Raw genomic sequence first — 11,390 nt, 5'->3', positions numbered from 1 at the left:
ATATATATGGCATAACATTTGACATTTAAATTTGACACTAAACATAATCCAAATTGAAGTGTTACATCATTTTCAGCCCCTTTTTGGCATCTGCATTTGGTAACAGGCCAAACTGACAAAATACCATATAGAATAATGTAGTATTTTAACTCCACAGCAGAGAAAGCTATATATAGTCTATGTAAGAAGGTCTAGGGGAAAAATATTGGTATCGGTATTGGTTATCGGCCAAATAAGTTTTAACATATTGGCATATTGGATATCGGCCAAAAATTCAATATCGTGCATCTCTACTTGACATAATTAAGAATTTAAAGTCAGAGTTATGCTTTTTATTAAAACAGTGAAGCAAACCAACACCAAACATGTGGAGAAACTTTGTAGTAATCGAAAGAACTTGGCATTTTGTGCAAGCAACTCAAAAGTGCTTTGTAACTGTGGTAACCAAAGATAAGTACTGTGGAGGATTTCTTCTAAGCTGCTGAAACATTTACTTCCTTAAAATATTTCTTACATATTTTACTCTTTTAAGGTCACTGACGAGTAAAAACCTTTTTAAAATTAAAGGTCCAGCATTTCCTGAAGGCTTGCACATCACCCACCTTGGTTCATCTCAGAGTACTCGACTATCTTTATGTTGAAAAATAACAGTTGTACTAGTCTTGGTCAAACCTTGTAAATAATACTAATTAATCAGGCAATATGTTGTGGGAACTCACGAGATCTGCTGGCTCTCTGAGTATGTGTTGAGAATGATTCTCAGCTACAAGTTACAAAATTTAGCTCAAAACCTGAAAAGCTGAGTTGAGTTATAGCTGTTTCTGTGTTTGTTAAGGTTGATCCTCTGTGGTGGCCATTTCAATTTAGATTGACTCAAGAAGACAATCAGCCGTAGGTGTTCATCCAATGATTACTTTTTGAGAGTTTTATTGAAATGTATTCAGTTCATTAAATATTTTGGTAACAGACATATTTGACTATAGTAGTTAGCAAAGTTTTAAAAACAAACCATGTGTGATCCATTAGTGCTCATCAGCTACTCCCATACCTAATTTTAGCTCCGTATCTGTAAAGCCGATTGAGTTGGAGCCATCTTTGTGTTTGATTTGGTTGCTTTACTGTGGTCAGCTTAAATGTGGTTCATGACGTATTTTGCTAATACTACAAATAAATGCATACAGAAACTGACCGAAACAGACTTTAACATCAGGCAATCACTATATTTTGATTGTTTTTCTTTGCTTTAAATAATTAATTGTCAAATAAATTGATGACGGAGTAAAGACAAAATGTACCAGCATGTTACTTTGTCCTCAACGTTGGATAAAACTTTGTTTTGATTTTCCAAACAACCAGAAACCAGTCATGAGTTCGCCCAGTCTAAGTGGTTTCAGTCAAAGAAGTTAACACAGGAGAGGCTGCTTCCTGTCAGTTTGCTGTTAGCTCAGTTCTCTCGTGTGCTGACCTCAGACCTGTGTGTGGCTGCGCTGCAGTGTGCTCCACTAAATGCAGCGAAGCTTAAAAGTCCAACTCCAACAGTGAAGAGAAACCACTGAGGTCAGAAGTGTTTTGCGACTTGAGGATCTCTTGCTGTTGAAGTGTCTGTGGTAAGCGGCTCTGAAGGAGATGCGTTAGATTAGAACACCAGCAGACCACCGGTCTGTCAGCTAACTGCTTCGTGTAGCATAATAAATATATGGAAATGCTACCTAACAACCTCAGCTGTCGTGAAAGTTGAACATTTTACAGGGCGTTAAGTTCAGGACACATGCCAGAGTTAACACGCAGAGGAATCGTCTGGTGTTTGGTCTGCTAACAATCCTCCCCCTTCCCCTTTGTTTTCGTGCCTTGCAGAGACTGGTTATAATTAGTTTGTTGGTAGCTTGGGAAAGCAAGGCCAGCAGGCCGGTGAAATCAATAACAGAGAAGCAGCAAGCTGCCCATCCATCCTGTGGCTCCCGTCCAACTAGACACTCACCCCTCTGAGACAGATGAGAGATAGCACGAAGGTTAGCTGTACATCATTCCTCAGGCCTCAGCGAGACGAAGCAGCTCGTATTTTCTCTCGCATGCACGCCGAGACGTACGTTCTGTCACAAAGAGAACGCACACACAGGATCATATTTTTGTAGCTGACTGATGAACGCATCTGTCATACTTGAGCTAATCTCTCAGATAAGATCTAAAATTTTCCCCAACTAATAACATTTCATAGAGTTAAAATATGTGAGAAAGACTTAGAAACCTTCAGCTTCTGTGAGCTATATAGTTTTCATGCTGTAAGAGGGATACATCCCCCAACTAATTCCGGGTAGTTAATCTAAAATGGCCGTTTTTCTTCACTTGGAAATAACTTGAGACTATGGGTTTGAAGTTGTGCACTAATATGACAGTACTGTTGAATAAAACTCGTCTCCTTCTGCACCATTAGAGCTAACATGCTTCGTTTGGTCACTGTGGTGGGAAGATACAGAAAATTAGAGGACACTTAATTGCAAAGGGGATTCTTTTTAATGAGAATGAGGGACAGGAGGGCACCAGGAACGCCGTAGGTGCTGATGATGAAAGAGGAAGCAGCCAGCTGAGAGTTTGCAAGAACTGTGGGAGGACAAGCTTCAGCAGAAAGATTATAATGATCCACTGGCAGCAGAGCAGTCCCACATGCAGCTGGGGCCACTCTGACAGACTTAGGATTCACACTTTCTGCTACAAACTGGAATAAATTTCAAGGATAGGGTCAGATAAATATACATTTGACTCATCTGAAATTACAGCTGACTCATATTGAAAATATTTTTTTACCTGAAAGTGATAAGAAAAATATTCCCCCATTGTGTTTCCAGAGATCCAAATAGTTCTTCAGCATGGTTTATTTGATGATCAATAAACCATCTGTGGAAACTCCATGTAACCTCAATCATTCATAAGACCGCGTTTGATTCAGCCTGCCAGATAGTCTAAATATCGATTTCCGAGCTGTAGAACAGTCAAGAAACGAGCCTGTTAAGTTGGGCGGCACGAATCAAACGCGCTCATATAAAAGTACAACTATACCAGAATGCTCTTCTTTTATCGACCACACTGCTTTGACTAAACCCTGCCTTGATCCCTACTGTGCTGTGTTTGTCTCAAATCTATGGTGGCCCTGAGGTGTAAATGAACAACATTTGAAAAAACAGAATTGCAAAAAAAAAAAAAAAACACAAAAAAAACCCCCAACAAAAACACAACATTTGAATAAACAGAATTGCATATGAAAAAACAGAATTACATTAAGCCAAAGCGGAAGTGGTCAAAGCGGAAGTGGCCAAAGCGGAAGTGGCTGGAATCACATTTGAAAAAAATGTAATTACATTAAGCCAAAGTGGAAGTGGTCAAAGCGAAAGTGGCCAAAGCGGAAGTGGCCAGAATCACATTTGAAAAAACGGAATTACATTTGAAAAAAAAAACTGGGGGGGGGGGGAAACCCCACCACTTCTGGTTTTGCTTTGCTTGTATTTTCGTTATTTCAAATGTAATTCCATTTTTTCACATTTGATTCCGGCCACTTCCGCTTTGGCCACTTCCGCTTTGACCACTTCCGCTTTGGCCACTTCAGCTTTGGCCACTTCAGCTTTGGCTTAATGTAATTCTGTCTTTTATTAATTTTTTCCAGATGTAATTTCATTTTTTCAAATGTTGTTTTTGTTGCGTTTTTTGAAATGTAATTCTGTTTTTTTTGGGTTTTTTTTTTCAAATGTAATTCTGTTTTTTCAAATGTTGCTCTTCTTCACCTCTGGGCCACTGTACAAATCAGTTCAAACAATCTTAGATTTTTATTTTATTTTAAATTCTTAATTATTTTCTACTTTAGGAGCGCTTGATTCTGTTTTTGTTCTGAGAAGTTGTTGTGCGGCCTTCTTTGCAACATTTGCTTTATTAGCCTGTGAAATCAAGTGCACCTTAAGTAATCCAGATACAATAAAAGAAAACAAGCTCCTATTTTGACTCCTGCCTGGTGCAGACTGATTCAAAATTCTTTTCAAATACATAAAGGAGAGATTGATTTACTGTGCTGGGCACAATGCAACAACCGGCCCCTGCAGCGCCCACCATGCAGTAGATCAAACGCTCATTAGGTATTTGTTTAGTGTTCGTCTTTGGAGAGCTCTCCATCCCACAAAGTTGCTTCTTTTCTTGTGACACTGGTTGCTCTCACTTTCACTGATTTGCCAGCTACTGGATGAATGTAAACCACTAATTGAAACTGCGGATGCAGTTGAATATGAAAAAGTCACACAATTTGACAAGTAACACATTAAAAGCATTCATTACAGATCTGTGAACTGTGCAGAGTGAGCATTTCTTCTGAGGAGAGTTCAACTTTATGGAATGAAAAGCACCTCGTATGTACCAAAAGTATATCAATGCACGTGTGTATATCTGTGTGTGCGTGTGCATGTATGCTTTCATGCACACTTTTGAGCATGTTTGGATACAATCACACACATGCAAATCTTCAAACACACACACTCGGATGTGATGTGTGTGTTTTACGTTCTCTATACTGGGTTGTTGTTGTTTTGTGGCAGTGTTGGGTGCTGCTGCGCAGAGAGTGGAGGCTGAGGAGGAGGGGGAGGTGCTGGATAGACACAGATGTCTGTTGGCCCTGGCAGCGCTGCGACACGCCAAATGGTTTCAGGTCGGCACCCACTCACTTCCTGTCTTCGTGCCTGGTGCTTATTGTAGCCTGACGATTTACCCCGAGAGCACGCAGCCATTGTCTGCTTGTTGTGCCATGATTATCATGATACCACTCAGTTTCTTGAAGGCGTAATGTTACACTTTTTAACTTTAATTACAACAGAAATACAATGTAACAGAAAAAAAAGTACTGATTTGGCACATCACTTCTCAAAATGCTCTTTCATTCTTTTAAACTTTGTTTTTATTGCGTGTTTATTAACATGAACTGGGACAGCAAGTTAAAAAAAAGTATCGTAAGGCTACAAAAGCAGTCGTTTACACCTATTTTTTATTTTTTACTTCTTTTTGGCCATTGTGTGAACCTGCCTGCTTTTTATAGTATGTCGATGCTTCACTTTGATACCCCTCCCATACTGTTCCCCATCTATCTTTCTATCTATCTTTCAACGCATCTTACTGACAATAAGTAAAAGCACTGTAAACAAGTCAACTTGGATATTTCCTGTATGTGGGGATGTGGACATTTAGAAAGTCATTTTATTATTACTGTATCACTGTAATAGTGTGTGCCTCAGCTCCTTCGCTCATTTTGCTCCCTTTCTTCTTCTCTTATTTTTCTTCATGCCATCCTCCATCTTCCTCTCTATATTCCTCCTTCTCTCAGGCTCGGGTGAACGGACTTAAGTCCTGTGTTATCGTTCTCAGGATACTTAGAGACATGTGCAACAGACACCCTGTTTGGGAACCTCTCAAGGGATGGGTGAGTCTTTTTTGACTTGTCGTTTTATGTGTTCATCCCCTTTGAGCATTTACATCATACACAGTCTTATATATTTTACAATACAGTAGTCCCTCGCTACTTCGCGGCTCGTTTTTTTGCGGACTCGCTCTATCGCGGTTTTTCAAAATAAGATTGGACATGACACACAATTGGCTGATTGATGGATGAGCTGCACGATTGGCCTGCATTTTTTTATTTAAAATAAATTATTTTAAATTATTTAGCACCTGCTGCACCTGTGTGCAGCCCACAGCTGCAGGAGAAGCTTCCTCTTGCAGCGTTTCATAGCTCCGCTCTGCAGCAGAGAAGTGGGCGTGGCCAAGAGTGCTGGCAGATGGCAGAGAGCATCTGGAGGCAGAGAGCTGCTGATTTCATGACATGCTGTGCTCTTTTAGAGCATTTAGAGTTTAGAAACATTTAGAATATTGCAAGAGTGTGGGAAGGGTTTAAAATGCCTTAAAATATACCTGTGTATATATATATACTAAAATAAACTACTACTTACTACTTGTACTACCATTCCTACTTCGCCGTTTTTCACTTTTTGCGAGGCTTCATGGTACGGATTCCCCGCGATAAACGAGGGACTACTGTACGTGAACAGTTCAAAAGCCTGCCTCTCTGATGGGGGTGCATTAATGCCTGTCTCCAAATTTATTTACAACTTTTTGAACTTATTTTATACTGGTATATATCAAAATAAGTTCATCATACTATTTTATTTATTTATTGTTTTGCAGACAAAGTCTTGGATGTTTAGATTTTTTGTTGTTTTGGCTACTTTTTTATCTAGAGTTTAATTTTTTTATATATATATATATACTTCACTATTCTTTTTAATTATGGTATTTAAGTGTAACTCATTAGCTAAAAATAAATAAATTAAGCTTTCTATATTATACTGACCTACTGTATTTCTTGTTTTTGTTTAAATCAATTTTGCATGTGCAACGGAACCCTTTTTAAGAAAATAATACATATATTACCGAAATTGTGTTTTAATGTGCTAGTTGCATTTGTGCTAGCAAACATACAACCCTAACTCCAAAAAAGTTTGCAAGTTGTGTAAGATGTAAATAAAAATGGAGACAGGCACTATCAGAGAGGCAGGCTTTTGAAGTGTGCACTAATAGGAGGCTGCATGGTCTCTCTCCTCTTTAGTACGGAGGGCTTGGAGTCTATTGTTTTCCAAAAAGAATTTCAAATTTTGTTTCATCTGACCACAGACCAGTTTTCCACTTTCCTCAGTCTATTTTTACAAAGCTTGGACCCTGAGAAAATGGCAACAATGTTCGATGGTGTTCACATATGGTTTTGTTTTTGTATGATAGAGCTTTAACCTGCATTTATGGATGGCACAACAAATTTTGTTTACGATAAGGATCTATGAAAGTTTTCTTGAGCCATGCATTGATGTCCAGAATAGAATCAGACCTGTTTTTAATGTGGTGCCTGAGGGTCTGAAGTTCATGAACATCCAAAATTGACATTCAATCTTGATCTTTGCACACGGCTCTTTCCAGGTTCTTGAATTTTTTTTGATAATATTATGAACTGTAGATCATTGTAGGTTCAGCCTCTTTAAAATTCTGCATATACTCAGTCCTCTTACCGACATATTGACAATTAATAATTAGTTGCAAAGTGCTCTACCTGCTGTTTCATATGAATACCACTAACTTTTACAGCCTTCCATTTCCCCTGTTCCAACTTTATTTAAGATATATTGTTGCCATAAAAATTCAAATATATTTTGTTAAAGTACAGTTTCATAGTTTAAACATTTGATATGTTTATTATGATAAATTGTGAATAAAATATGGATTTATGGGGTTTTATTTTAAATAACATCCCAACCTTTACAAAATTAATTTTTTTCTGGTTTTGCACACAACTTTTGTACTAAAACCCATTAACCTTTTTTATGTAAACTGTTTCTCGCAGCCATTAGAACTCATATGTGAGAAGGCCATTGCTACCTGTAACAGACCTCTCGGGGCAGGAGAAGCTCTGCGTCGAGTCATGGAATGTTTCGCTTCAGGCATTCTCCTCCCAGGTATCAAAGCAAAGTTTTACAGTCAAACGATGTGCATTTTCTTTCATAGCGTTAGCCTTGTTGATGAATACAGCTAATGAGTGGGTTCAGTTTGGAGAGATGAGCAGGTATTTTGGCACATTTATAAGCTGTGAAGGTCAACGCATTACCAGCAGCCTTGTTGCTGCCTGAGGCAGGTCATCGTTTGGAAAGGATTTTAATTGGGCGCAGCTTTGCAAAGTGTTGTGCATCCTTTAGGGAAACGTCTTCACATAATGCTAAATTTAATTTTATTTACTTGATTAATTTAGTTTTGAAGTCCCTCCAGACATAACATTTGGCACATTCGACATATTTGCTCTTACTGTTGAAAGCACTGACATTTAACAAAATGTAACTATGAATGATCAAAAGTCCCACTGTCTCTTAAGACTTCAGAATAATTGCATGTTGTTTAGTTGCAAAACAAAAAAGTAACAAGAAATGACTTTGTGTATTGTTCATTCTCTGTAACTCCATCCAGGTGGTCCGGGTTTACATGACCCCTGTGAGAAAGAGCCCACAGATACCCTCACCGACATGACCGACCAGCAGGCTGAGGCTATCACCTATGCAGCACAGGTACACATACATGCACACACACAACGCACACCTTTTAGACACCATTGTTATCCCCAGTCTTCCTCACCCGGAGCTGTCACACCGGAAATAAATGGGCAACACGACAATTACCAGAAAAGAAGACCTCACCACCAACCCAACAGCACACTTTGCTCACACACACGCGCACACACAATTTTGTGTGTTCATGCTTCTGCTCTAAGCGCTGTGTGGTGCTGCATTTTAAAGATTGGTGTGGGAAGCTATTGCCATTGTGGCTATAAATCCATCTCTGACACCATGAGCGTGGTGGTTGTGCACGCGCTTGTACTCTCAGCTCGTCTACACACACACACACACACACTTTCATACGCACACTTGACTGAGCAGGGCAGTCTCTGAGCCGCATGGCTTAGTGAATCCTGCCGTCCATTTCCTTTGAAGGCAGCCTGAACGAGGCTGGAATGTCAATGGGGATAATTGTATTGAGGCAGATACAGGAGCAGATAGGAGTGAAGGAGCTGCTCTGTCAATGAGCTACACCAGGCGTCATGAATATCCGACACCTTCTGCCTCCCTAATGGATTTAATTTAACAGAGCCACTGTGCGCCATTTGGTTATCGTTAAGCTCATTCCTCAACACAAAAATAATTATCTTTAAGCCACTCATCACTTTATCTGTTGATCATTTATTTAAATCTGGAAAAAAAAAACTGGCTTGCCATTTTGAATAAAGTTTTTTCCACTATAAAATAGTAGCTTTTGTGCATTTACACCTTTATTTGTAGAAGTGTGAACATGAATGGCAAAAGATGAGCTTGATTATTAAAGCTTAAAGCCGCTATTTTGACATGCTTTGTCTTATTTGAACACAGCAGCTTTTCCACAAATTTAATGAAAACCAGAATTAATATATATATATATAAAATTGTGTTTTGTCTATTTATAACTTCTGAAAATGTAAAAAGCATAAAAAGCATCACTTTGTTCCACCAAAACCATTTTCTGGACTGCCTGAAGTGCTCTGTTTGTTACCAAGCTTTTCTTCCAATTACTTTTTTTTGTATTACTATTTAATACATTAGTACAAAGTCCTACCAGCAGCTACAACTACTGCTACTTGGAAATAGCAGCAGCCTTCCAATCTGCTTTTATCTATTCATAAGACCTGTTTCAACTAAATTTTGTATGACTTGGCTTTTTGCAAAATGTTACAGAAGTGCTGTAAGAACCAATATGCAAATTCAAAAAAGGTTCAAGACAAAAACATGGAATGCAACATGCAAAACCAATATGCAAGCCAAGCAGGAGTATTCCTTTCTCTGCATTCAGATGTGGTTTAGGCTTGTAAGGCAGAACTCTGGGGTTTCGTTAGCAGCCGGTAGCTCTCAGCAGACAGCTCTGATAATCATGGTTACCAAACATAATCAGCGTTTCCTCATTTTCACCAGGCCAACTTGTTAATCAGAGAGAACTGAGCTTTTCTGTGGGGGCTGCTTTCAAGGGAGAGTGGTTAAATTAGAGCTTTTCTCATGAGATATGCTGCAGGAATGAACATCATGTAAACTTAGTTGTGTTTGAACATTAAATTGTGTATCTTGTAGTTCCCAGGGTGAAGTAATAAACCTGTAAATTAACATTAATGTATAGATTTATAAGAAAGTTTACTTTTAAGAGCTTCTCATTAGGTTGTAAAATCAGAAAATATGTCAGCTTGAGAGAACAGATATATTTATCAAACTGAAAAACATTGAGTTAAAGTAAGAATATGCATATTTTGTTTTTGTATTAAGACTATGATTTGTGAGTCAATTAAAAAGTGAATAGCTCTGCTTTATATTTAACCTGATACATCTTCTCTAGTTAAATATAAATTTCCAAAGCCTTCTCACTTTGGGATTTAGACTTCATTATTTTTAACAAAAAGAAAATGTAGGAGCGTAGATGATTTAATGAAAAAACTCTGTCATAATGAGAAAGCACACCACTAAACCTCTGGATTACTTATTTAATTGTGCAACACAAAAATCACACATGTTTAGCCTGTTAACATTAAATCCGTTATATTAGACTGGATTTATATCCTCAGCTGTCTTTTGTTTTTCTTATGTCCGCTGTGTTTTGCATTTGACAGCATGCTCTCAGACTCATGGCATTTGGGCAGATCTACAAGGTGTTAGAGATGGAGCCTCTTCCCTCAAATAAACCATCACAGAAATACCCATGGTCTGATAAAGAAGGTCTGTACCCATCTCCCTCCCTCCCTCCCTGCCTGTCTGCTCTGCTTTTTTCCTTCAGTGTGAACTTCTGTTTGTCTCTGTCTTTCATTCACACATCTTTTAGTTCAGTCAGTCTTCTCATTCTTTCAGTTTTCTATGCAGGGCCCATCTTCCTCTTCTCTCACAAAGATGCTTTAACACCTAAATTCAGTTAAAATGTGCAAACAAAATATCAAATGAACCACTGGACACATTTGAATGAAATGAGTGAAAATGTCTCATGATGAGATGCACCTCTCCTGCATATTCTTCAGAAGCACTTGTCTTATTACACCAATCCTGATTGGCTGGTGATTGAGACACCTTTGCCAGCTACCCCTTAAGTAGCTTGCACTATGATGCAGGATCATTCAAAATAAACACTTCTCACTTCGTCCCTACAAGAAGTGTTGTATGGTGAGACTTCTCACTCATGCTACTCCGAGAACTAGGGTTACACAAGTAACCTACAATACTCATTCATAGCATTTGTTTCAATGTCTCACTATGGGATATGGAGACTCCCCTTATTTCCAGACAGCTTATTTCTAGGAATACCAGTACTTAAATGTGCCTGCTCTGTTCCAGAAAAGATCCAGACATTAAAACCACGAAGGCCACACAGAGACGTCCATCTTGTAGAATCAAGCAAAAGCAAGTGGTGAGGACCAGCTTGCTGCTGCACATATGTCCTGAATAGAGATCCCTTTAAAAAGGGTCCAGGACACAGCCAGGCCATGGTTGCAGTGGGTATGTAGATCCACAGATACCTGAAGGCCCTGGCTTGTACAGTATAATACAGTGCAATTGCTCCCAAAATCCAGTGGGAGAGCTGCTGCTTTATGATGGAGTTGCCCCTTTGAGGTTTTGCCTAGGACACAAAGAGCTGATCACTTCTCCAAAGCTGCTAGTCCTATCCAAGTAGGTACACAGAGCCTGGACTGGACAAAGCTTGTTTAACCGCATTTTCTCAGGTGAAGAAAAAGGTGGTGGTAAAAAGGCTGCATGAATTGGTGAAAATGAGCCCAC

At 38.9% G+C, this 11,390-nt stretch overlaps 1 protein-coding gene across 3 annotated transcripts in view; it reads left to right on the top strand.

The window, feature by feature from the left end:
• The window catches only part of LOC119424852 (spermatid perinuclear RNA binding protein), a 101,934-nt gene that overhangs the window by 69,875 nt on the left and 20,669 nt on the right, over window positions 1-11,390 (top strand). For all 3 annotated transcript variants that reach the window (XM_037692360.1, XM_037692359.1, XM_037692358.1), the window contains exons 7-11: window positions 4,572-4,681; window positions 5,351-5,446; window positions 7,412-7,523; window positions 8,026-8,123; window positions 10,238-10,343. In XM_037692360.1, coding sequence (XP_037548288.1) covers window positions 4,572-4,681; window positions 5,351-5,446; window positions 7,412-7,523; window positions 8,026-8,123; window positions 10,238-10,343 — 522 coding nt within the window. The remainder of the gene's footprint in view (window positions 1-4,571; window positions 4,682-5,350; window positions 5,447-7,411; window positions 7,524-8,025; window positions 8,124-10,237; window positions 10,344-11,390) is intronic.

The sequence above is a fragment of the Nematolebias whitei genome, chromosome 18 (assembly GCF_014905685.2).
Source record: "Nematolebias whitei isolate Nwh7 chromosome 18, NemWhi1, whole genome shotgun sequence".
NCBI classification, from domain to species: domain Eukaryota; kingdom Metazoa; phylum Chordata; class Actinopteri; order Cyprinodontiformes; family Rivulidae; genus Nematolebias; species Nematolebias whitei.
Note: the sequence above shows the minus strand (reverse complement) of the source record. Positions and strands in the feature narration are given on the sequence as shown.